This window comes from Paramormyrops kingsleyae, chromosome 1, assembly GCF_048594095.1.
Source record: "Paramormyrops kingsleyae isolate MSU_618 chromosome 1, PKINGS_0.4, whole genome shotgun sequence".
NCBI lineage: Eukaryota > Metazoa > Chordata > Actinopteri > Osteoglossiformes > Mormyridae > Paramormyrops > Paramormyrops kingsleyae.
Window position 1 is genome coordinate 44,145,671 of NC_132797.1, and position 24,366 is coordinate 44,170,036.

Sequence of the window (24,366 nt, forward strand, 5' to 3'; positions counted from 1 at the left end):
CCTGGTCTTAGTCTATATATGAGTACCGGGTTCTCATTTCACTATGTTGTATATGTAAATCTGCAAGATGTCACCTGGGTCTTTTCGAGCATTGGTAATGCTTTGTCCCATACCTCACCCTCATCTGGCGTAAAATTGTGGCTGAAGGCTCTGCTATCAATTATATCATAACCACTGTCTGTTTGGGATAAAGCCTATACTAAAGAGCATGAAAAACACAATAAAGAGCCAATGGCTGACATACAAAAAGACTCCAAGCACCAGCTGCTGACATAGTACAGTCCCACTGATATGATCATTTTTTTGTTTAACATTGGAAAACCTTTAAAACTTATTGGATATTTTTTGTTAACTATATCGTCAATCATTATTTTTCATTTGACTTATGTTTACTTAAAAAAAAGGAAAAGTAAAAACAAATGAAACCATTAGTTTATCTTCTCTAAAATATTGTCTTTTAAAAATATAAATCCGTTTGGAATACTTTGTGTATAGGGCTTTTCTATTGACCGTTCGGTATTTGATCGTCTACACTGAACAACCAATCCTGAAATAGGTGGGCATTAACGTTTCAGTTTAGACCAATCAATGTCCTTTCAGACGTCACTGCAACTTCACCGGACTTTGAGGCTGTTGACGGCATCGATCGACTTTAGATGGCTGTTTCAGTTTGAATAATAACGAGCGAATTGTGGTAAGTGAAATATTTCAGTTACTTTTAAAGTTCCATTTAACCTTTTTAGCCAGAGATTTTATCTTAAGATTCTGTCGGAACGGTATGTTGGGAATGATCGTTCATTTTAAAAAGCTGGTTCAAACAAGTCACACGCCTTGACATAACATTAAATACAGGGCTCTCGAGTTTAAATCAGATGTTTAACGTTAGATTACATCTGCAGAGCTCACGTATTGTGTGTGGGACACACGCATTTAACACAACAATCTCCCACGCCAAACAACATTTCTCTCTCTGAGAAGTGATAAAGCTCGCGCCACAGAAATTAATAGCTAATCCAAACCTGCACCTTCTATTTTTTTCTTTTCATGGGGGACATGTCACTTCAGTCCACTACCCCTGTTACTGGTGATATCTGAAACTTGTTTGGTTAACAATGAGCCCCGCAAGTTCCAATTTATGACTTTGGTCATTTAATTTCTAGTGATGGAAATATATCTTTATATATATATGTGTATATATTAGGGGTGGCACGGTTCACAAAACCCACGGTTCGGTTTGTATCACGGTTTTAGGGTCACGGTTTTCGGTTCTGTACGGCTCTTGTTATTTTTTCTTTTAATCTTTAACACTCCAGAAATGTACTTCAGCATATATATATATACACACACACTAGGGATGGCACGGTTCATGAAAAAAAACCGAACCGTTCGGTTCGCTTGTCTCGGTTCGGAGCATGCATGCGTCGCACGGTTCGGCGGTTCATGACATGCGCAATGTAGCCTGGTGCCCCGTATGTGACGTCAGTGTGTTTCCCTTTCGCGCAAAAGAATAGTCTATATGCATAGAGCGGTGTGACGTAGTTCCGCTAAAAGTTCAGCCAGCTAAGTAATTTCCGGTAGCCTTTCGTTTGCTGCGTTTAGCTCGTGTTTTCGGCGTTACCACCCTGTCTCTGAAGAAAACGTTTAAATTTCAGCCAACCGATAGCACAACATCTGAACAGTGTTGTGCGCCTTTGTTGTGTGACTTTATTTAATGTGCGGTTAGGCACTTTGTTAAAGAAAATTAAGTTATCTGTGACAAAGCACTCCAGTGAGTGTCATGCCTCGATCGTCCGCTCTTTCCGTGTGCCACGCCCCCTCGTTAACCCTGTGTGGATTCCCCGTGTTTACCAGCTGTTCCTGATTGTTGTCAAATTTGTCATTACTCCATTGTATTTAGTCCGCGTTTCCGTTTCTTTCTCCAGTCCGGTCATTATATTGTAATTCTGCTTTACCGCTCGTCTGTGTTCCTTTTGCTCATTAAACCCCGCATTCCCCCGATCCTAGGTCTCCTCGCCTCTGCTTCCCCGGTCAGCGTTGTAACAGTGAGCCTGCTTCCATGCTGCAGTGTGAACATTTGCCATGTTCCTAAAAATTCTGTTTATTGCACAGTGTCTGACCACACAGACCTACAGGCTATTGCCAGATGATCATACTAGACATATCAACTGGACATATTTTGCACTATTACAGATTGATGTCTTGTACATACACAGAAACTGATTTTATCGATTACTCAAGAACATTCAATATAATTAATACCAATTTTTTCACGTTTTATATATATATATATATAAGGAACAGAATCAGGCTTAATCAAGATAGGTGATCTATCATTTTAATGATCCCCAATTAAATTAACCCCGTGGACCGGACAAATACAAAACGAATGATTAAACATTATATGCGTCTCTTTTTGTATGTTTTCTAAATAAGACCGCGTGCCCATACCCAACTGTAATAGCGATTAAAGCGATCTATTCTTTTAGCATTTATGTTAAGGCAAGACTTTTATTTTATTACTGTTCTGGGATTAATCTTTGGAAACACTTAAATTTAATAAGCACAAAAAAATATGACATAAACACGACTGTATTGTGGGTTTTACGGCTTTTTTGGAGGTCACCGACTCCGCTGCTGTTAGAATTTCTAATTGTCTCGTTGTTTTGATGGGTTAGCGGTATACTAATGCTATTACCTACAGTATTAACAAAAACCAAAGGTATGATACGCTGAAATATATTGCAATTGGAGTTTAAAAGGAGCTCGCCGTTTCTATTGATGATAGGACCTTTCTGAAATAATCTCGGACCATGAAATAGGAAGGCAATTCACTTATAGCTCAGTAGCAGAATCAGTATTTTTCCAGACCGCTAACGTAACATTTTCTTTGGGTTTCACGTCTGACGGAGCTATTCCGTAGTCGTGAAATAGCCGGCACCGGAAGTGAAGCAGCCGTCTTAGTCAGAATGCGGAAGTGAGCGTGCATATAACGCATTGAGGTGTCTACGGTGTGGAGTGAGTGCTGCAGGTCACAATACTGTACATGTAGAAATGCCAAGTGGGAGAGAAAAGGAAGGCTGCCCGGACTTGGAGGATGCGCCAGCGTCGTATAAATCTGGTGTGTGGGAACATTTTGGATTTCATGTTACCTATGATGACAGCGGAAATAAAACAATAGATAGAACTGCGACTGTATGCAAGTATTGTGCAACACGCATCCAATATGCTAATGGAAACACTTCGAATATGTCATTTCATCTGAGAAGACATCACCCCAATGTGTCTGTAGACAGCGTAAGGAGGAGAGCGCCAGTAAGGAAACAACTATTACTCTCTGCAACATTTAAGCAGCCTCTCAGTGATAATCCGGACAGGGCAATAGCCATAACTAAAGCATTGGGGATGTTTATAGCAAAAGATATGCAGCCGTACAGCGTGATTGAGGGTGAAGGATTTCGTCAGCTGATGAAAGTACTTGAGCCGCGGTATAATATTCCCTCCCGCTGACACTTCGGCACCACTGTAATTCCAAAACTGTATGATGAGACACGAGAAGAAATTGTCAAAGAATTGTCCGACACAGCCCACATAGCTCTCACTACAGATGGATGGACTTCCAGGGCCACTGAAAGTTACCTCACGGTGACCGCTCACTACATTACTTCGGAGTGGGAAATGAGAAGCTATGTTTTGCAAACACGCCTCATTTACGAAAGTCATACCAGTGAGCATTCTCTGAAATGCTGATAGACACGGTGGCGGAATGGAAACTGGAGAGGGCCAACAGCATAATTCCTGTTACTACAGATAATGCTAAAAATATAGTCAATGCTATCGATTTAGCAGCGGGACTTGGGCCACAGATTGGGTGCTTCGCGCACACAGTTAACCTTGCAGCCAAGAGTGCAATTTCACTAAACCAAGTATCCCGACTCCTGGGGAGGGTTAGGAAGGTGGTTAACTTCTTTCACCGAAGCACAACAGCTGCCCATGTCCTGAAAACCAAACATGATATGCTGGAATTGCCTGTTCACAAACTAATACACGACGTAACAACTCGTTGGAACTCCACCTATGACATGTTAGAACGTTATGTGGAGCAACAGGCTGCCATCTATTCTGCCCTGATGGACAAGGATATGAAAAAGAAAGTCAAGGACATTGCCCTGTTAACTGACAGTGAAACAAAACTGGCAGAGGAGCTCATTAATATTCTCAAACCTCTGAAGAATGTAACCACCCTCATGAGCACAGAAACATCCCCCTCAGTTTCAATGATTATCCCACTGCAGAAGATGATACCATCAAGTGCAGAGGACAGTACCACCATCAAAGAAGCTAAGGCAGCCATCACTAAAGACCTTAAAGGCAGATACAATGACCCTAGTGTTCAGGATTATCTACTAGGGGTGGGACGGTTCACGAAACCCACGGTTCGGTTTGTATCACGGTTTTAGGGTCACGGTTTTCGGTTCTGTACGGTTCTTGTTATTTTTTCTTTTAATCTTTAACACTCCAGAAATGTACTTCAGCATATGATATATAGCTTAATTATCCACAATTAGGATACAGTATTAAAAAAGTTATATCATGTAATCATGCATAAACTGAATTTGACTTGACTTAAAGCACATTATTAAAATTATTAAACATTATTAATGTCAGAACAGTAATAAAATAAAAGTCTTGCCTTAACATAAATGCTAAAAGAATAGATCGCTTCCCACATAGCAAGTGATTCTGGGCCAGATCCGCCTGCGCCTCCTTAAATTCGGGCACCGGTGACATCCGGGCAGGTGAGTCTGCACCAGAATCTGTCCAGAGTTCTAAAATGATACTGTTGGTCTGTATACACTCCGAGAATCCGGCGCGCATTCGCCTAACCGTGCGTTCACACCGCCGGCGGCGAGAGCGTCAAAGTGGCCGGAAGTCATTCATTTTCAATATGAGCCGGCGGCGAGCAGCGGCGCGGCGCGTCTTGGACGGCGAAAGCGTCAAGGAGAGTTGAAATCAGGTCAACTTTATGGTAATGAGCTATGACGCGGTTAGGCGGCAACCAATCGAAATGTAGAAGTCCACCGCTTGAGCAGATTCCAGATAACGCAGTCCTGTAAACTTTGGTTCCGACCACATTAGTTCCCATGGCCGACCGCCATCAAGCAACAAAGAAGAAGATCCCATGCAGAATGGAGGAGAGGTTAATAATTGCTGTGGCGGGTTTCCCAGTAATTTACGACGTGTCCCTGTTTGCATACAGGGACATAAATAAAAAAAATGATGCATGGACCAAGGTGTCCGAGATTGTTGGGGTTCCTGGTGAGTTTCTAATGTGCATTAACGTTATGTATTTTCTGAAAATAAGCGGGAATTTCAAGCTGACTTTAGTGCCAGAGCATGCAAAGCTGTTACTGCTGCAGAATATTCTGACATATCAAAACATATTGGATTATTAATTAATTAATTAATTAATGTTAAAGACCAAGACTAGTAAATACATGTCTCCTATAATACTGAAATTAGACTAGCACTTAACCATGAACATAAAAATTACACACCACACAAATGGCTTTTAATTGAAAGAAAACATGTAACTACAAAAAAGTTCTTTCCATCGATCAATTTCTTACTTTCACATTCAATATATTTCATGAGGTTATCTTATACCCTCCTTGTGGTCAGTCTGCACAAGATTAACAAGCTTGTTTGATTTGCGGCCCCTTTAAATACAAGACAAGCATTCAAACTACGTCAAAGCGTCCAAAAATCTCTGTACAGCGTCGTTGGCAGGGCGGCCAGGGCGAATTTTGACGCTCTCGCCGCCGGCGGTGTGAACGCACGGTAACTGTATACGTATGATGCAGTCACTTGGCAGATGCGCAGCAGACGATGCCCAAAGCATCTGAGGCGCGCGTTCGCGCTACGTTTTTCGCACCTTTATTCAAATCAGTCGCGAGATCAGTCCAAGAATTTTCCACAGAGAAGAGAAACCGACAAATAAGAACCTAAAGAACAAAGGGAAGAAGAGACATGGAACAACTGATAAAGGTTGGTAATTTTCTTTCTTCCATGTTTTTGTTGCATTTTTGGCGAGAGTTTATGAACGATCAATGATTGAATAATTTTAGAGATAACGGTTATGTCGTATGCTAGCCTCTTTCTGTTTCACTCAAAACACGGTGGACCTTTTCGTCATTAAAACCTTGAAGAAACTTTTTAATGAGTAATGGATAAACCACAATGAAGTGTGGTTAACGAACAAAAATAGTAATAGAATAAACTATTCATGATTATTTTTTCTGAAGAAAATAACCTCACTTAGCATTTAATAATTTTCCAATGTGCTTTTAAAAATATAGTCCCTATGAGAATAGAATGTCTGGTCAGACAGACTGTTCACTGGAAGCGGCAAGAAACATAACCGTTATGTAAGCCAGCATATGTCAGGTCGCTGTTTTCATCTGCAGCAATTCAACACATTTATGGCAAAATTGCCAGTTTTAGAGTCATTTATTTGCCAAAAAAGCTACCTGGTCAGTATAGCCACTCGAACACGGTAAAGTGTCTGTATTTTTACTTGCATTTTTTAAGTGTGGCGTTTATAAACAGCGCTGTTACAAAGACGTGCATTATTTAATCTCCCTGAGTAAAAATTATTTAGATCAATGAAATAAGTAAAAACTTTAGAACTTTGCTCATATTGACCTCTTTTGTATTATTATTCTCCACATTCACACTCTTTGTCCGTAAACTTCAACGTGGGAATGGGGTATTATCTATAGTGGTACTTTTTGCAATGTTTACCCAATTTAGCTCTTTTTATAGATTCATTTAAAACTGTTATTAGGCTGCCAGAACAGACAGTTCTATGAAAATAAACACCCACTCTACATGTCTGGACTAATAAAATAGTATTTGCCAAAGACATGGTATACAATAAAATATGGACTGGCTAGCTATTTTTCTGTTTTGTTTTTGCTCTCAGCGCAGATATGAACAAAATTGTGTCTAGTTCAACTCTCCGCCGAAGGGCACGCAATGCTGTGAGAAGGCGATTGAATGAGATTATTGAGGAAATGAAAGAGCAGCAAGCAGAAGCTGGCAATGCAGTAATGAGAGGAGAGAGTGGAAAAGTTGTAGAAGAGAGAAGTGACATGAGTGGAGAGGCGAGAAAAGATATGGAGAGTGAAGGGGAGGGAATGGACACTTCAAAAGAGATAGAGAGTGCTGAGTTTGAGTTTATAGGCTCTACATTTTGGGACCAGAGTTTAACTTCTGACACTGAAAATGAAAAAGTAGATGAAGAGGCAACTCTTTGTAATCAAATTAGCAGTTGGGCATTAAATTTTGGAGTATCCCTTGTAGCCCTTACAGCTCTCCTAAGCCTGTTAAGAGTGTATCACCCAGATTTGCCAAAAGATGCTCGCACTCTTTTAAAGACAAAAACTCAGTATCAAATTGAAGAAAAATGTGGTGGATTGTACTATTACTTTGGCATTCTAAATTCTTTACAAAACACATTACCTAGGATTTCACATGGAGTTGCTAATGTGTGTAGTATATTAAAGCTTCAAATAAACATAGATGGCCTACCATTATTTAAAAGTTCTACCATGCAACTATGGCCAATTCTTGGGCTCTTGGTCAGTCATCCCATGAAAGAACCACTTGTCCTTGGGCTGTTTTGTGGCACAAAAAAACCTGACTCCCCTGTTGAGTTCATGAAAGATTTTGTTAAAGAACTGGAAGAACTAGAGAGAGGTTTTGACAGTGAAGGAAAAAGATTCTATCTCAAATTAGACACTGTGATTTGTGACACACCTGCCAGGTCATTCATTAAGAACATAAAGGCACATAATGGCTATCATGGGTGTGACAAATGTGAGCAGCCAGGACATCATGTACTGTAGATGGAAGGATGACATACCCCTTGACCACTTTTAGACTTAGAACAGATGAGTCGTTTTAAGAGAGGCATGATGAGGAACACCATCATGTGGGTCCACATCCTTTTGAAGAATGTGCAGTTGGCATGATATCCCAGTTCCCTTTGGAATATATGCATCTTGTTTGTTTGGGGGTTGTCCGGAAGTTGTTGTTAATGTGGATGAGGGGACCTCATTTTCAGATTGCCTTCTAAAATTGTCGATAGAATTTCTGATCGTCTTGTGGAAATGCGTCCATATATACCTGTGGAATTTGCTAGACAACCAAGGTCGCTCAGGGAAGTTGACCGTTGGAAGGCAACAGAATTCAGGGAATTTCTCCTCTACATTGGTCCTGTTGTCCTTATGTCTTTTCTTGACAGCAACATGTACAATAACTTCATGCTTCTATTTGCCAGCATCTCCATACTAATCAGTCCAAGTTTGTCATTAACTCATGCATCATACACACAAACATTGCTTTGTAGTTTTGTCAGTCATTTTGGAGACATTTATGGCCAGCATGAAATTGTTTACAATGTGCATGCCTTAGTACATCTCCCACAAGATGTCATATTGCATGGTTGTCTAGATAAAATATCATCCTTCCCTTATGAGAACTACCTGCACAAACTTAAAAAATTTGTTAGAAAAGCAAGCTGTCCACTCCAGCAGATTCTCAGAAGAGTGTCTGAGCAGCAGAACACCCAACACTATTCAGTGCTGAAATGTACTCTTAAAAAACCACACTTTATTGGCCCGCTTTTAAGTGTTCTAGGAGTGAATGGACAGTACCAGGAAATGTATGAAGACAAGTGGACTGTTAAAGTTCCAACAGGAGATAATATTTTCAACATTGGAAATGAAATTTGTGTTGTTTTTAACATTGTTTCTTGTTCAGATGACGTGTATGTTTTGTACAAAGTCTTTGAACAGAGTGCTTTCTTTGATTATCCTTTTATCTCTGAATTTTTGAGCATTTATTTTGTGTCTCACTTGTCGGAGGAACTGAAGTATGCCAAGTGTTCTAACATTATGCAGAAATTTGTTGTCTTGCCTCACAAAGATGGTTTTGTGGTTATACCATTACTGCATAACTAACTTACCAAAGATTTCTCTGTCTCTATTCCTATCTCCTGTACCACACAGACGCATGATTGTATATAAGGTTTGTTGCTTATGTATTGTGTATGTTGGTTTGTTTTTAAATTTATATATTTGAACATTAATCCATTGTCAAGTTGTTAAATGAACCTGTTCTTAAATACTGTTTATGTATTTGTCCATTGTTAAATGAACTTTTATCAATATAGTACTGTTAAAAACTGCAAGTGTTTCTTGTGTGTTGTATGCTTACTAATTAAAAATTTCAAAAGCATATTAATGTGAGAAGATTAACTCATTCTCAGAAACTATATTGATGGCATAAAAGCCATCAAAGTTAAGGCAAATGTACAATCTTGCTACTGCAAAATGTCATCAGCAAGCATTATATAAACACTATAAAGCATAACAATTTCTTAGTACATATAAATTCATGTTAATTTAGTAATAAATATTAGTAACAGTCTTATACCTGTTTCATTCATAATGAACAACATTATAATTCATGTTTTGCCAGATTTATTACCACTGAAATAATATTTGCATGCTTTTGCCTTTACATGTTACTCATTAGTGTTAGATGTGTCTGCAATACCAACCCTAAAGTGTTACCTCTAATGTCTATATCATAGTGTTGCTGTTTTTATTCCAGTATGTTTCATGTTGTGAAATTCTTGGCAACGCAATCTGTGGCAGTTGTACCTTCAGAATGGTACAGTGCTGGAGAGACTATGTGGCCTAACTATAAAAGTGACAAAAGGATTGACAAAGCAATTCAGCAAAGGGAAAGGCCGGGCGAGGACTGGGACCAGCATGACTGCACGGTTTTAAAGTCATGTGGTATGTTCAGCTCTGAAATGTCAGATTGTATGTTGAAAATCCTAAAATTAAAATTAACCTTTTTTTTACTTAAGAATGATTGACAACGTTAACAAACTTACTACTACTGTTACTATTTTATTAGTGGTGTTAACACACTGATTTGTTTGCCATTGTGAAAATTTGTGTTTCAGACAACTACTTGCAGGCACGCCAAGCAATGAAAAAATCTTTAACCTGCAGCACATCAGACATGCAGTCCGAACAGGATGATGAAGAAGACTCAAGACCTCGGAGAAAACCCAAACCTGTGTTAGTATTACTGCTTCAAAATTGATTGATTTCTGCATTTGTATTTTGTGAAACTTTAGTTACTGCTAAATAATATAACTAATGAATAAGTGATTTATAAATAGTAATAAGCCTTAAACATCTGGTTTAGGGTTAGGTTACGTAATTAGGTACAAAAATGAATAGCATAATACTGAATTTTTTGATAATGTTTACTAATGATTTTTTGCAGTATCTAAAGTATTCTTAATTAAAATGTGGCTTACATTTGTGTGTTTTCTGCTTTCAGCCACTATTTAGGAGATTCTGACTTTGATAGTGATGATACTGAGATGAAAGCCCCTCACAAGAAACGACGGGACTATATTCCAGCTCTTCGCCTGCCAAGTACCTCAGCCCAGGCTCCTCCCATTCCCCCGCCACCAAATATCACTCCTCAGGTGACACCTCCAGTAGCAGCAAAAGCTCAGCCTACTTACAGGCTGTCTCTCCCCGAGATGAACACCACCACTTTGGACGGTCAACATCTTTTCCACCCAACTAGCAGAGTGGCCAGGACTGGAACTGGACAAATTCCCTGCACAGGTATGTTTTTTAATCCCCTACACAGCTGACATAGTCCTTCAGACTTGCCTCTTATTTGTGTTGCAAATATTAGGTCCTTTATGCCACACCCATTTTATGGCACAGAGGGTGTTTGATTTCTCTTGGTGTGTTTGACAGTTGTCTTATCCCTGTCAATTTGTTATATTCAGTTATATTCCTGTGGAACAGTTTACTACATTTTCTGTCCCCAGTGCTATTGTTTTTGATAGCTCAATTTTTGCATCACTTTGTTTTGTAACTTTAACCTACTGATGTACTCTTTTTTCATATTACAGCTGCCCAGTTGCATATGCTCACTCTTCTGGAGCAGGTCAAGCACCAACAAAACCAAATCATTTTAATGCTGAATAACCTGAACTCAAAGGTCTTCGAAAACCAAGAGTGTCAGGAGTCTCTAGAGATGCCAGAAGGGTTGTAGTTCCCATTAAACACCACTGAGGAAGTGGAGCAGATGGAATCATGGCTAGCTGATTCTGCAAAGACTGGAGCCAAAAAGAGTCTGGTAGTAAATTTAGTATTTCATATTTGATTTTTATGTGAACATTGTGCTTTGTTTTAACAGCTAGCAATGTCTTAATGTAACATTTAAGCTTCAAAATATGAGTAGTACGTTGTGAATAAGTTGGAAATTTATAAATGCTGGAAACAAAACATTTCATAACTGAATTTTCGTAAAGCAGAGAAGCAATTCCCATTAATTTCTATTGGGGAAAAGTTGAGCGTTCCCAGACCCCAAAAAATCAAAGCAGGTATGATGTAACTGCACACCTTAGATAAAGCAAAAAATAATGTATTACAGTGAAGTTCAACTTGCCAGTAGCAGTGACACATCTCAGAAACAGAAGCACAAAATAAAAGCATGGATTCTCACAGACCTGGTTTTTTGTTGCTTCTCATTCATTACTAAAAAAATATATATTTAGAAAAAAACAGGTATTTAAAAATGTCTTTCGTAAAAGCATTTTTTTGTAAAGGGCATTCATAAAGCAGGGGATAGCTATGTATTTAATATCACCCATATTATTATTAAATATGACTTTGCATTTTCTATTTTACAGCTCAAAGTTTTATCATCACTAGGAGGGCAAGATGTGAAGAAGGTGACGTGGAACATCTTGGGTCACATGTTCAGCAACAGTGTTGGGAAAAAAATCAGTTGGAAGGGAGCCAACCAAAAAATGAAATTCAGTGTAATGAATCTGAAGACACTTTTGATTAGTAAGTATTACCAACAGTTTTATGTTATGGTTAAAAATGCGTGTGTTTGGAATATATATTAGCAACGCAACAGTTTGAACATTTTTCAGTTTGGTTTGTACAGCTCTAGCTTCCTGACAGTGAAAAACAGTATTGTGATTATAATGGACAAAAAATTATGAAAATAACCAGTCTTAATAAACAATAAGGCCCAGACAGAGCACTGTATGTTCCAGATGAAGGGGATAAACTCCACATATATCTGTTTTTTTCCCATTTAGGAGCTGTTCGAGCATGCAAAGTGAGCAGCAATGCCACAGAAACCTAAAGGATAAATAAGCATGCAATCTGATGGTTCAACCTTGCATCTGACCATGGATGTGGACGCAGGGAGTGTTACAGGTCAGTGTTTATTATTTCTACCAATAATAAAAAATACATGGTGACGAACAGAGTAATTGGACCCCTGAACACAGGCTTCATTAATTATGGTGTTCAGTGTCCATAATCTTGTCTTCTATAGTCATGAGATTTCCCATTTCTGAACCAAACACACCATCTATGACAGCTCTATTCAATTCAGGGATGCAGTGATCTAGTCTAAAACAACCGGTATATGGGGTCCTAGACAGGGACCACCTTGGACACAGGAATGTGACCACACATGTATTAACACTAGGTCAGTTTAGAACATTTTCTACTACATGTTCTGTTGAAAGCAACCAGAAACCGAAGCAGACACGGGGAGAACCTGTTAAATCCGGTTCTGACCTTTATAAAATCTATAAAATTATAAACATCTGCCTTTGGACATAATCAGCAATAGAGTGAGATTCTATTCTTTAGTGTTTTTAGTCAAACCATGAGTCTGAACTTTGCTCAATTGAATAATTATAGAATTTCAGATTCAGTCTCACCAACTTTACTGGTCTGTGTTACGTTTGTGATAAACTAGTTTAAATATTAAGCATTATAGAATGAGTGAATATGATGTAGAATGCTACAGGGACAAGGGAAAGCAATGACAGGTGCTAATACTTCAATAAACTAATAAATTTAGATGTCATAAAGCCTAATGATTAATAGTAATCATTAGGCTTCTATCCCTAAAATGCTTTTGTTTGGTGGGAATACTGCAGGCTGTATCACTGTTTCACCAGTATAACTAATAATAACTGTTACTCTGGGAAACATACTGAGGCTGTGATGACTTAGAAGATAAATGGACATATTGTACAGTCATAGGTAAAAATTATCATGAAATCAGTTGCCATGATGTATTTGTGCACAAAATTATATATTTTTTTGTTTGTTTTTTTTAGGGCTTCCACACCTGGACAGGATGGTTGAATGCTCAGTGGACCATAAATTTGTTAAATGTTTGTTCTTTTTATGTCTTAAAAATGTTCTGTTTAATTATTTTGCAAAATGTGACTTATTGCATGTTATGTTTACAATAAAATTTTGAAGATGAACAGGGTCAATTTGAGTGTTCCATGTATTCCATATTAGGTTAGATTAGATAGTGTACCAATTCACTTAGGATCCTGGAGCAGAAGTGGTCAGCAGTCAGTCTGGAAAAAATGAGTGTGAGCCACATTCGGACCAGATCTGAATTTACCTTTTGACTCTGGTGCAAATACAGGCCAGATTTGGTAATATTCAATGTAAAGCTGGCCCAGATATGGCCCAAATCTGTTTCAAATCTGGAAAGCGGATTCGGACTGGTACTGGTCCGTTGTGCAAAAAGACACCGGGCCAGATGCGGTTTACGGATCTGCAACGGTTTCTGAAGAACATTTGGCCCGGATCCGGTTCAGACTCATTTTGCTATGTGGGTTTAATTTAATTGGGGATCGTTAAAATGATAGATCACCTATCTTGATTAAGCCTGATTCGGTTCGTTATATATATATAATATATATGTTATATATATATATAATATATATGTTATATATATATATAATATATATGTTATATATATATATAATATATATGTTATATATATATAATATATATGTTATATATATATATAATATATATGTTATATATATATATATAATATATATGTTATATATATACACTCACCTAAAGGATTATAAGGAACACCATACTAATACGGTGTTTGACCCCCTTTCGCCTTCAGAACTGCCTTAATTCTACGTGGCATTGATTCAACAAGGTGCTGAAAGCATTCTTTAGAAATGTTGGCCCATATTGATAGGATAGCATCTTGCAGTTGATGGAGATTTGTGGGATGCACATCCAGGGCACGAAGCTCCCGTTCCACCACATCCCAAAGATGCTCTATTGGCTTGAGATCTGGTGACTGTGGGGGCCATTGTAGTACAGTGAACTCATTGTCATGTTCAAGAAACCAATTTGAAATGATTCGAGCTTTGTGACATGGTGCATTATCCTGCTGGAAGTGGCCATCAGAGGATGGGTACATGGTGGTCATAAAGGGATGGACATGGTCAGAAACAATGCTCAGGTAGGCCGTGGCATTTAAACGATGCCCAATTGGCACTAACGGGCCTAAAGTGTGCCAAGAAAACATCCCCCACACCATTACACCACCACCACCAGCCTGCACAGTGGTAACAAGGCATGATGGATCCATGTTCTCATTCTGTTTACGCCAAATTCTGACTCTACCATTTGAATGTCTCAACAGAAATCGAGACTCATCAGACCAGGCAACATTTTTCCAGTCTTCAAGTGTCCAATTTTGGTGAGCTTGTGCAAATTGTAGCCTCTTTTTCCTATTTGTAGTGGAGATGAGTGGTACCCGGTGGGGCCTGCTGCTGCTGTAGCCCATCCGCCTCAAGGTTGTGCGTGTTGTGGCTTCACAAATGCTTTGCTGCATACCTCGGTTGTAACGAGTGGTTATTTCAGTCAAAGTTGCTCTTCTATCAGCTTGAATCAGTCGGCCCATTCTCCTCTGACCTCTAGCATCAACAAGGCATTTTTGCCCACAGGACTGCCGCATACTGGATGTTTTTCCCTTTGCACACCATTCTTTGTAAACCCTAGAAATGGTTGTGCGTGAAAATCCCAGTAACTGAGCAGATTGTGAAATACTCAGACCGGCTCGTCTGGCACCAACAACCATGCCACGCTCAAAATTGCTTAAATCACCTTTCTTTCCCATTCTGACATTCAGTTTGGAGTTCAGGAGATTGTCTTGACCAGGACCACACCCCTAAATGCATTGAAGCAACTGCCATGTGATTGGTTGATTAAATAATTGCATTAATGAGAAATTGAACGGGTGTTCCTAATAATCCTTTAGGTGAGTGTATATATATATATATATATATATAAAACGTGAAAAAAATTGGTATTAATTATATTGAATGTTCTTGAGTAATCGATAAAATCAGTTTCTGTGTATGTACAAGACATCAATCTGTAATAGTGTAAAATATGTCCAGTTGATATGTCTAGTATGATCATCTGGCAATAGCCTGTAGGTCTGTGTGGTCAGACACTGTGCAATAAACAGAATTTTTAGGAACATGGCAAATGTTCACATTGCAGCATGGAAGCAGGCTCACTGTTACAACGCTGACCGGGGAAGCAGAGGCGAGGAGACCTAGGATCGGGGGAATGCCGGGTTTAATTAGCAAAAGGAACACAGACGAGCGGTAAAGCAGAATTACAATATAATGACCAGACTGGAGAAAGAAATGGAAACGTGGACTAAATACAATGGAGTAATGACAAATTTGACAACAATCAGGAACAGCTGGTAAACATGGGGAATCCACACAGGGTTAACGAGGGGGCGTGGCACACGGAAAGAGCGGACGATCGAGGCCTGACACTCACTGGAGTGCTTTGTCACAGATAACTTAATTTACTTTACAAAGTGCCTAACCGCACATTAAATAAAGTCAGTATTTACCGACATGCGAACGAGCGACGATTTCTCAATGGATTACGGTCCTCGCGATTGGACCTGCCGTTTTGCAAGCGAACCACTTAGAGGGCTAATTTCGTCGTTACCGCCCATTTCTATGCAGATGGGCGTGGCGAATTTGCATATGTTCTCAACATTTAGAGTCTACATTTAACATTTATATTTAACATTTACATTTAACATTTACATTTAACATTTAGATATAAGTTAACATTTATATTTATATTTAACATTTACATTTAACATTTAGATTTATATTTACATTTAACTTTTACATTTAACATTTAGATTTATATTTACATTTAACTTTTACATTTAACATTTAGATATAAGTTAACATTTAACATTTATATTTACATTTAACTTTAATATTTACATTTAACTTTTATATTTACGTTTACATTTAACATTTATATTTGACATTTACATTTAATATTTATATATAGACATACCATTTATATTTACATATGATGAACAATTGTGCAAATAATCTACACAGCAAAAAATATGATGATCCACAACACCATTGACTTCTAGCTAAATGTCAGAAAATTGCTCTAAATGTTGAAAAAGTGGCAAGTACAAAAATGTTTCGTAACTTTACAAATGGCGCCCCATACAAGCGGCCTCAGGAGCGGAGCCAGGGCCATCAGAGACCTCTCCCCCCCAGAAAAAATCTGCCATGGCAACGGTATTTGCGGATTTTTTTACAACAGAGGAAAGAAGCACAAAGCCTTTGTCAGACATCATTGGTGAAGAGGTCACCTCATACAAAGCCACAGGCTGCATCTCTGTGGATGAAAACCCACTAGCATGGTGGAAGAGCAATGAGCATAAGTACCCTCACATTGCTAAGTTGGCACAACATAACCTCGCTGTCCCAGGTACATCTGTGCCAAGTGAGCGTGTTTTTTCAATGGCAGGGGACATAGTCACTGCAAGTAGGTCTCGCCTCTTGCCAGAAAATGTGGACAAACTGATATTCTTGCAGAAGAATATGAAAATAAAGTGAACAGAGGAGTGTTGTTTTTAAACAGTGCAGTGTGTTTGATTTTTATGCAACATTTTATACTGTAGGAATTATTAGCTCAAATAAATTTTAATATTCTCCACCAATATGTTTGAATTAATTAAAGTTTAATTAATTATTATTTAATGCTGATTATTAATCAATTGTTATGCCGAATGGTTGGCTCCTCCAAACTCAATTGCGGTATCCCTGTGAGTCTGTTAATGTGAGACTTAAATGGGATTCACTAATTACCAGTATCGCTTAGTAACCTGGGTTAGAAGGCTCGTCCAGCGAGCTGCATCACCAGGTAATGTACACGATTGGTAGCGAAGCTCCCCTCACGGCCAATGAGAGAGAGTCTCGCGATGTTTCAGGCGAGTTTGAGGTTCAGAGCGTGTAGCAAGATCGCACAATGGCAGGAACTTATTATGAGACACAATGACGGAGGCTAAAGTTGTGTAAAAGACATGCATTTATTCCTAACTAACACTACAACTAACATAAGACAGACATTACACCTAACACAAACAACAAACACGAAATAACGGAATAAAACAAACGATGTAATTATCAAAATGCAATGACCGGATTTAAATGAGTAACCTTAAATGGGAAATACTGTTCTGCAAAGCAAGCATAGTTTGTGGAAACACGACCCTAAAGTCTTATAGCAGGTTAAACAGAACAGCTTAAGTTGTTAGAATGAAAGGAAGTTGGTTTACTTGGTTGAAGAGTGGGGGGGGGGTCTTGGCAATTGATGGCAGAGCTGCTGAGCTGATGGCACTCAGGAAGGCGCGGTGTTTGGAGCAGTGGAGTGGAGTCCCTTTAGATTCTCTCTCCTGGTGAAGCTTTGTCTTGGGTGCTGTTCTCTGTTCAGCTGGGCCTTCACCGGAGGGTTTCTTGTGGGTTTCTCTTCTCCTGGGCTGATGTTCTCCTTCGGGCAGATGGTTTTCTCTGCGCTGCTGCTGGTTGTTCTCTGCGCTGGTTGGCGGTTGTTCTGCTTGCCTTTGTTCTGAGGTGCTAGATTTTTATGGTCTAAAGTTCATGAATAGGGATGACCAGGAATTTGACTCCTGGCCCAATGGCTGGCCATCCATTTGGCGGGCTTTCGGAAGGGGGTCTGTATCAGTCCTTTTGGGATTTATGGCCCGCCTGATTCTACCTTTACTGATGATTTTCATTAAGCTGTTATAACTTTTGATACATCCACTTTTATGGTAATCACTGACCAGATTTGGAATCAGGGGTGATTAACAATCAGTTTGATACCAAACATGCCATACCAGCTTCACAGGTACATACCTCATACCATCTGCATTAATTGATTAAACAATTAATTATTGTATCTATGTGACTGATTCACATCAGTATAGGATACAGGGGTTTTGGGTTGCACCTCAACAGATGTTACACTTTGTGCGGATATTACATCAAATATTCATATTACAAACAGCACATCTTATCCATAGATAGGCGTGGCCGTTAGTTTGTGGTAATATCAATATTATTATACCGTTAGTTTGTGTTAGGTGTAATGTCTGTCTTATGTTAGTTGTAGTGTTATGTTAGTTGTAGTGTTAGCTAGGAATAAATGCATGTCTTTTACACAACTTCAGCCTCCGTCATTGAGTACTCACAATAAAGTCCCTGCCTCTGTGCGATCTTGCTACACGCTCTGAACCTCAAACTCGCCTGAAACATCGCGAGACTCTCTCTCATCAGCCGTGAGGGGAGCTTCGCTACCACTCGTTTACATTACCTGGTGATGCAGCTCGCTGGACGAGCCTTCTAACCCAGGTTACTAAGCGATACTGGCAATTAGTGAATCCCATTTAAGTCTCACATTAACAGACTCACAGGGATACCGCAATTGAGTTTGGAGGAGCCGACCATTCGGCATAACGATTGGTTAATAATCAGCATTAAATATTAATTTATTAAACTTTAATTAATTTCAAACATATTGGTGGAGATATTAAAATTACCTGAGCTAATAATTCCTACATAAGAGACTGTTGAGTTAAAGAATTCTGTGTTAACCGAGACACAGATTCAAACAGGAATTTAGGATTGTTTTTGTTGTTCTATTAGTCTGGAGAGATACACAGACTTAGCAGTCACTTGTGCTTACCTATACTTAGAGAGGCTCTCTTTCCAGGCTGATATGAAAACTTCTAGTTTAGTTGAGCACCATTTGCACTCTAGCTTGCGTGAAGCCTATATAAATTCATGCATATGATCAGAGTACCAGGGGGCAGATTGCTTATCTCGATGATTTATTTTCTTATATGGAGCTACAAGACCTAGAGTGCTGCAAAGCGATTTCTCCATGTTCACAGTTACCTGTTCAATTTTATTTTCAATTGAGGCGCTACAATTTTTTTTTTTGTCTGGCATTGTATTTCAAATGTTAACAAATAATGATCTGAAAATGGAGGATTCTGAGGGATAATATACGGGCTCCACCAAAACACCATGGCTAAGAATCAAATCCAGGGTATGATTACAGGTATGAGTACACTGTTAAAAATTTATTGTAAATTTACAGGAAATTCCTGGCAACTAATTGCCGTGAATTTACGGCAAGAAATATACAGGTTATGTACAGGTTATGTATACAGGTTAACTCTCTAAAAGTTAGGACACATTGGTTACACTAATTTTCCAGATTCTTCTGGTATACCATGAGTTCTCTAAAAACTACACAAATGTGAAGTAAAAACATTAATAAACATAATAAAATCACATTTGAAAATAAAAATGTTACAAAAATGACATTTTGTACTATAAAAATCTACTATAAAAATCAAGATATCATTCCAATTTTGTTTAATCCTGTAGATCTAGCAAGTGTTTACCACCGTACAAAGTCTTATACCATTTGGATGAAGATAACTATTTTTTAAAATTTGGCAAACATCATTCATTGTATGTACAGTTGAAGTCAAATGTTTCTACACTTTGCAGATTCTGCAAAATGTTAACTATTTTAACAAAGTAAGAGGTTATTTTTTATGTAGTACTGGCCTGAACTAGATATTTCACATAAAAGACATTTACATATAGTCCATACGAGAAAATAGTTACATTTATAAAAAATTACCCTGTTTAAAAGTTTACATACACTTGATTCTTATTACTGTGGTCTTACCTGGATGATGTTATTTGTTTAGTGATAGTTGTTCGTAAGTCTCTTGTTTGTCCTGAGCAGTTAAGCTGACTGCTGTTCTTCAGAAAAATCCTTCAGCTCCCACAAACTCTGTAGTTTTTCAGCATTTTTGTGTATTTGAACCCTTTCCAACAAGGACTGAATGATTTTTAGAATCCATATTTTCACACTGAGAACAACTGAGGGACTCATATGCAGCTATCACAGAAGGTTCAAATGCTCACTGATGCTCCAGAAGGAAACACCATGCATTAAGAGTCAGGGGTTTGTGGGAGCCAAAGGAATTTTCTGAAGAACAGCGGTCAGTTTAACTGTTCAGGACAAACAGGAGACTAGCATTAAACAACTAGCATTAAACAAATAACACACAGCTGTGGATCATCTAGGTAAGAACACAGTAATAAGAATCAAGTGTATGTAAACTTTTGAACAGGGTAATTTTTATAAATTCAACTATTATTGTCTCTTATGGACTATACACGGTGTGCTGAATTATTAGGCAAGTTGAAATTCATACTTCATCATATTTTTTTTTACAAGAACATTTTACCAATCCCAAACCACTTCAATCTTAATAACTACTATTGGTTTTGTATTTAAATCATATATAAGTGATATATAATTGTCTGGGAAGGCTGAAAGTCAGAAACTCCTTATATTTAGGTGTGCCAAATTATTCAGCAAGTATTCTCTATCCAGATAAAATGAGCCAAGAAAGAGATTGAACTCAGACTAAAATTTAAAAATTATTGCATGCGCATGAGAAGGATGCAGTACTAATGTAATAATAGAATTAGTAAAGTTAAGGAATGACCACTGGGCAGCGAAATGCTCATTGGGTTAGCAGAGTCAGAAGAAATAGGTGGAGAAGAAAAGACATATTAACTGCAAAAGAATGAATAATTAATGTCAAGAATTAAGTGAGAAACCATCAGAAACCATTAAGTCTCCAGCGACATCATTTTCCAGAGCTGAACCTTCCTGGAGTCTCCAGAAGAGCAATGTGTCAGGTTCTCAGAGACTTTGTTTGAGTACAGAATCCTACAAAATGACCCTCACTTAATAAGAATAACATGCTGAAGTGTTGTGAGATCCATTAAGACTGAAGAATTTCGCTGCCACTCCATTCAAAAGATTGTTGTGGGGCCCCATCACAATCGTTCCTTCAATGGACATCATCCACTTGTCTGCGCTTAGTGGCTCTCCTAAAATGCATTAACACAATATAACTAAAAGAGCACTAGAAAGCTACAGGACAGGAGCAGGAACAGAAGGAAACACAAGACATCAGGGAGGTAACATTTAATGACCCACAATGAACTGAACAAAGGCAGGGGAACAAATACAGGAACTAATGACAAACACACAGGTGAAAACTCCTAGGGCAAACAAGGAGTGCATGGTCATTGGCAAACACAAGGGCAGAATCTGGGGAGCACATATTAGAAATCGAAACACAAACAAAGACAATGACAGGACAGAAACATTACAGTAATAGGCTTATACTGAACTACAGCCATTTCTTCCTTCTTATATATATGGAACAACAATTTAAAGGACTTAAAGCAAGGAAACTTTCTGTGCCGGAAATATGTTCAGGGTGCAGTCAAAAAGTTCAGTGTGCCTGTAAATTAAAAAAAAAATTTACCCAATTTAAAATTAGCTGCTAACCCCTTCAAAATAGTCTCCTTGTGCAGTGATATACAGTTCTCAGTGCTCCTGGCTTGGTTGGAACACTCGCTATTTAAGCATATCCAGTACCATCTGTGACGTTTTTTTGGATCTCCTCTACTGAGTCAAAAAGGTGACCCAGTTTTCATTTTAGAAAACTTGCACATTTTCCACGCACTATAAGTACATGTGCTGTCACATTGTAGCACGCTGGATACACTTAAATACTCTTAAAAAGCATTTCAACTGAAGCAGAAGCACTGGGAGCTGTGTATCACTGGAAAGAATACTACTACAAAGGGGATAGTGGCCAAAATTAAATCAGGTATATTTTAGCTTTTTATAGTCATAGTCAGTGCTTTGATTTCACTTCTTTATTATTTTTTTAATCTACAACAGCCATGTTTCAGAATTCCAGCACTGAAAAACCTTAAGCACTGTAATAATCCTTAACAAAATAAGGGAGGAATATACCTTGTACAATTAAGCATGGTGTGCTGGGTAGGGTCTCTTCCTGGATATCAGCAGCTATTGCAGATGGCTAGGGAACAAACAAACAAAAAAAACAAAAAAAAAAAAAAAGTGTATAAACATGACAAAATTTATAGCCAACAAATAACAGTTACAAATCTATTATTATTTTATTATTATTCCATACAGTCTAGCTTTGAGAAAAAGAAAATGTCTTACACTGAACACTGAATTAAAAAAATGGCTAATGCTTTTAAAATATGTATGCTACACTGTCTAAAACAGTAAAAGGATGTTAGCCAGTCAACGGCATAACATCTCCCAATAGAGGTTCAGACCATCTATGGAATATTAGAATAATTTGGAATAGATAGTTTGTGTGGAGACTATATTACCAACACAACAGTACTGCACGAGCAATTTACAAAACAACAGTTTGAGAGAACGAGCCAAAGTGTGTGTGTGTGTGTGCGCGCGCAAGTTATACTCACATCAGCTTTAAGAAAGATGCCATTCTCATTAAAGTGGGCAAGTAGGCATAGGATAATGCAGATGGCCTTGCTGCCGTTCACTTCTTGAAAGGCATCCAAGACTTCACTCACAGCTTTTGTCTTGTGTTGTTCAAAATACTCGATTATAGTCTTGCTTCTTTGCTCAATGGCTGCTGGGAGCTTCTCCAGAATGGAAATACCGGTCAGTTCACTAAAGTGAGAGAACAGACCCTTCAGGGAAAACAGAAATGGCCAGTCATCCTTGATTTTGGATATGCTGAGTGGAGGATCAGCATTGAGATCGCAGCGCTGGAGCATGTAAGTATTTTCATGCCATCTCTGGAACTCTCCTTTCTCTGCTCCTGCCATTCCAAATTGGGCATAAAGTTGCAGCATTTGCCTTTTCATTTCTTGCAAGCTTTCTTCTGTCTCCCCAGCGGGAAGTTCTTTGGGCTGCCACCGCACACATCCATACTGGTCCATGGGACCTCTTTCCTGCCTCCTCATTCCTGAAATAGAGGGCCTTTTCTGTCGGAGCCGTGCCATGGTGTTATTTCTATTTAAATGCTCAATTCTAGTTTTGAGTTGCTGTAAAAGAGAAGCTGCAGCTACATTATTATCACCATCTACATCACCAAAGCATTGGGGGTATTTCCGAACTATATCATTGGCAACCTGCGCACAGATCCCTCTTTTAGGGTTTGCATTGTGCTCTCTCATCTGATCAACAACACTTCTGATCATCGCTCTTCTCGCTGCTGGATTTGGTCTTGTTGAATTTGCGATAGCTGACTGTATCTCTGACGGCATTTTCTCCCAGTTTATTTTAAAATTTACGGGCCATGGTGTGTGTGGTGATGGCAGAAGTTGTCCTCTGGTGTTGAATGTTCTGGGTGTATCTGGGCAACACAGTGTTGAGGAGGTTTCCCGACTTCCAGGAGGAAACAGGGCAGAGGAGGGATCTGGACTTCCAGGGAGAAATGGGGCTGAAGAGGGATCTGAAATAAATATTTTGATCATTGTAACACTAATGTTTTATTCCAACACCCACAATGATATTTTCTACTTGAAGCAAAAACATTTACATACATTTTTATATTTACTTCCACATTTTCAAAGCTGGTAGTCTGAACTTTCAGGAGAAAGTGATATTTATACTAGAATGGTAGCTATATTTAAAAAGCTTACAAAACAAATAAAAATTACTTAAAAGACAACCTTAAAGATGGAATATAACAATTGAATGCAATTATTTACATAGAATGGAGAGAATATCCTCAAAGATTAGCTGGACCATGCTCTATTGTCAATAGACATAGTCCCTCTCCCACATCATTGAATAGGTAACATAACTTACTTTAAACAGTGACCACTTTTTCTTTTGGTACCACCTTTTGTTCTATTTAGTGTAACTGAATCTCTCTCTCCTGGGAGATATTAACAGAACCTTTTGGTGTAAAGGCACAAATGAGCCTTCTGCACTGGACTGGACGAAGGTAGGTCAGAAGATCATCTTCCTTCAAATAGCAGAGGTCCTCCCTGCTCTGCATGCCAAGGCTCTCCAGGCCTGTCATCAAGGATGCCAAGGTATCTGAGGGGAGCCCTGGAAGAGCAGCCAAGACAGCCTTGCTGATCTCCTCTGATGCAGCAGTCATTGTATTAGTAGGTTTCTGCAAACGAGTGATGGA

At 38.6% G+C, this 24,366-nt stretch overlaps 2 protein-coding genes across 9 annotated transcripts in view; one reads left to right on the forward strand and one right to left on the reverse strand.

The window, feature by feature from the left end:
* LOC140592547 (uncharacterized) overlaps positions 1 to 24,141 on the reverse strand; it is a 67,359-nt gene extending 43,218 nt beyond the window's left edge. For 3 of the 7 annotated variants that reach the window (XM_072716075.1, XM_072716082.1, XM_072716066.1), the window contains exons 1-2: positions 22,679 to 23,676; positions 22,191 to 22,257 (exon numbers count right to left, since the gene is read on the reverse strand). In XM_072716075.1, the coding sequence (XP_072572176.1) occupies positions 22,191 to 22,257; positions 22,679 to 23,488 (877 nt within the window). In that variant the 5' untranslated portion in view covers positions 23,489 to 23,676. The other 4 variants (XM_072716077.1, XM_072716068.1, XM_072716084.1 and 1 more) reach the window with 4 other exon arrangements.
* LOC111839928 (uncharacterized) lies at positions 5,877 to 13,410 on the forward strand. 2 transcript variants are annotated; one of them, XM_072716056.1, is made up of 8 exons: positions 5,877 to 6,045; positions 9,679 to 9,866; positions 10,040 to 10,157; positions 10,426 to 10,721; positions 11,018 to 11,244; positions 11,801 to 11,960; positions 12,221 to 12,341; positions 13,262 to 13,410. In XM_072716056.1, exons 2-5 carry the CDS (start codon positions 9,680 to 9,682, stop codon positions 11,158 to 11,160), a joined length of 744 nt encoding a protein of 247 aa, XP_072572157.1. In that variant the 5' UTR covers positions 5,877 to 6,045; position 9,679; the 3' UTR covers positions 11,161 to 11,244; positions 11,801 to 11,960; positions 12,221 to 12,341; positions 13,262 to 13,410. The 2 variants fall into 2 exon arrangements, with proteins under 2 accessions (XP_072572157.1, XP_072572160.1); XM_072716059.1 differs by lacking the exon at positions 5,877 to 6,045 and having other exon boundaries at positions 9,473 to 9,866.
* Positions 24,142 to 24,366: the final 225 nt, after the last annotated feature.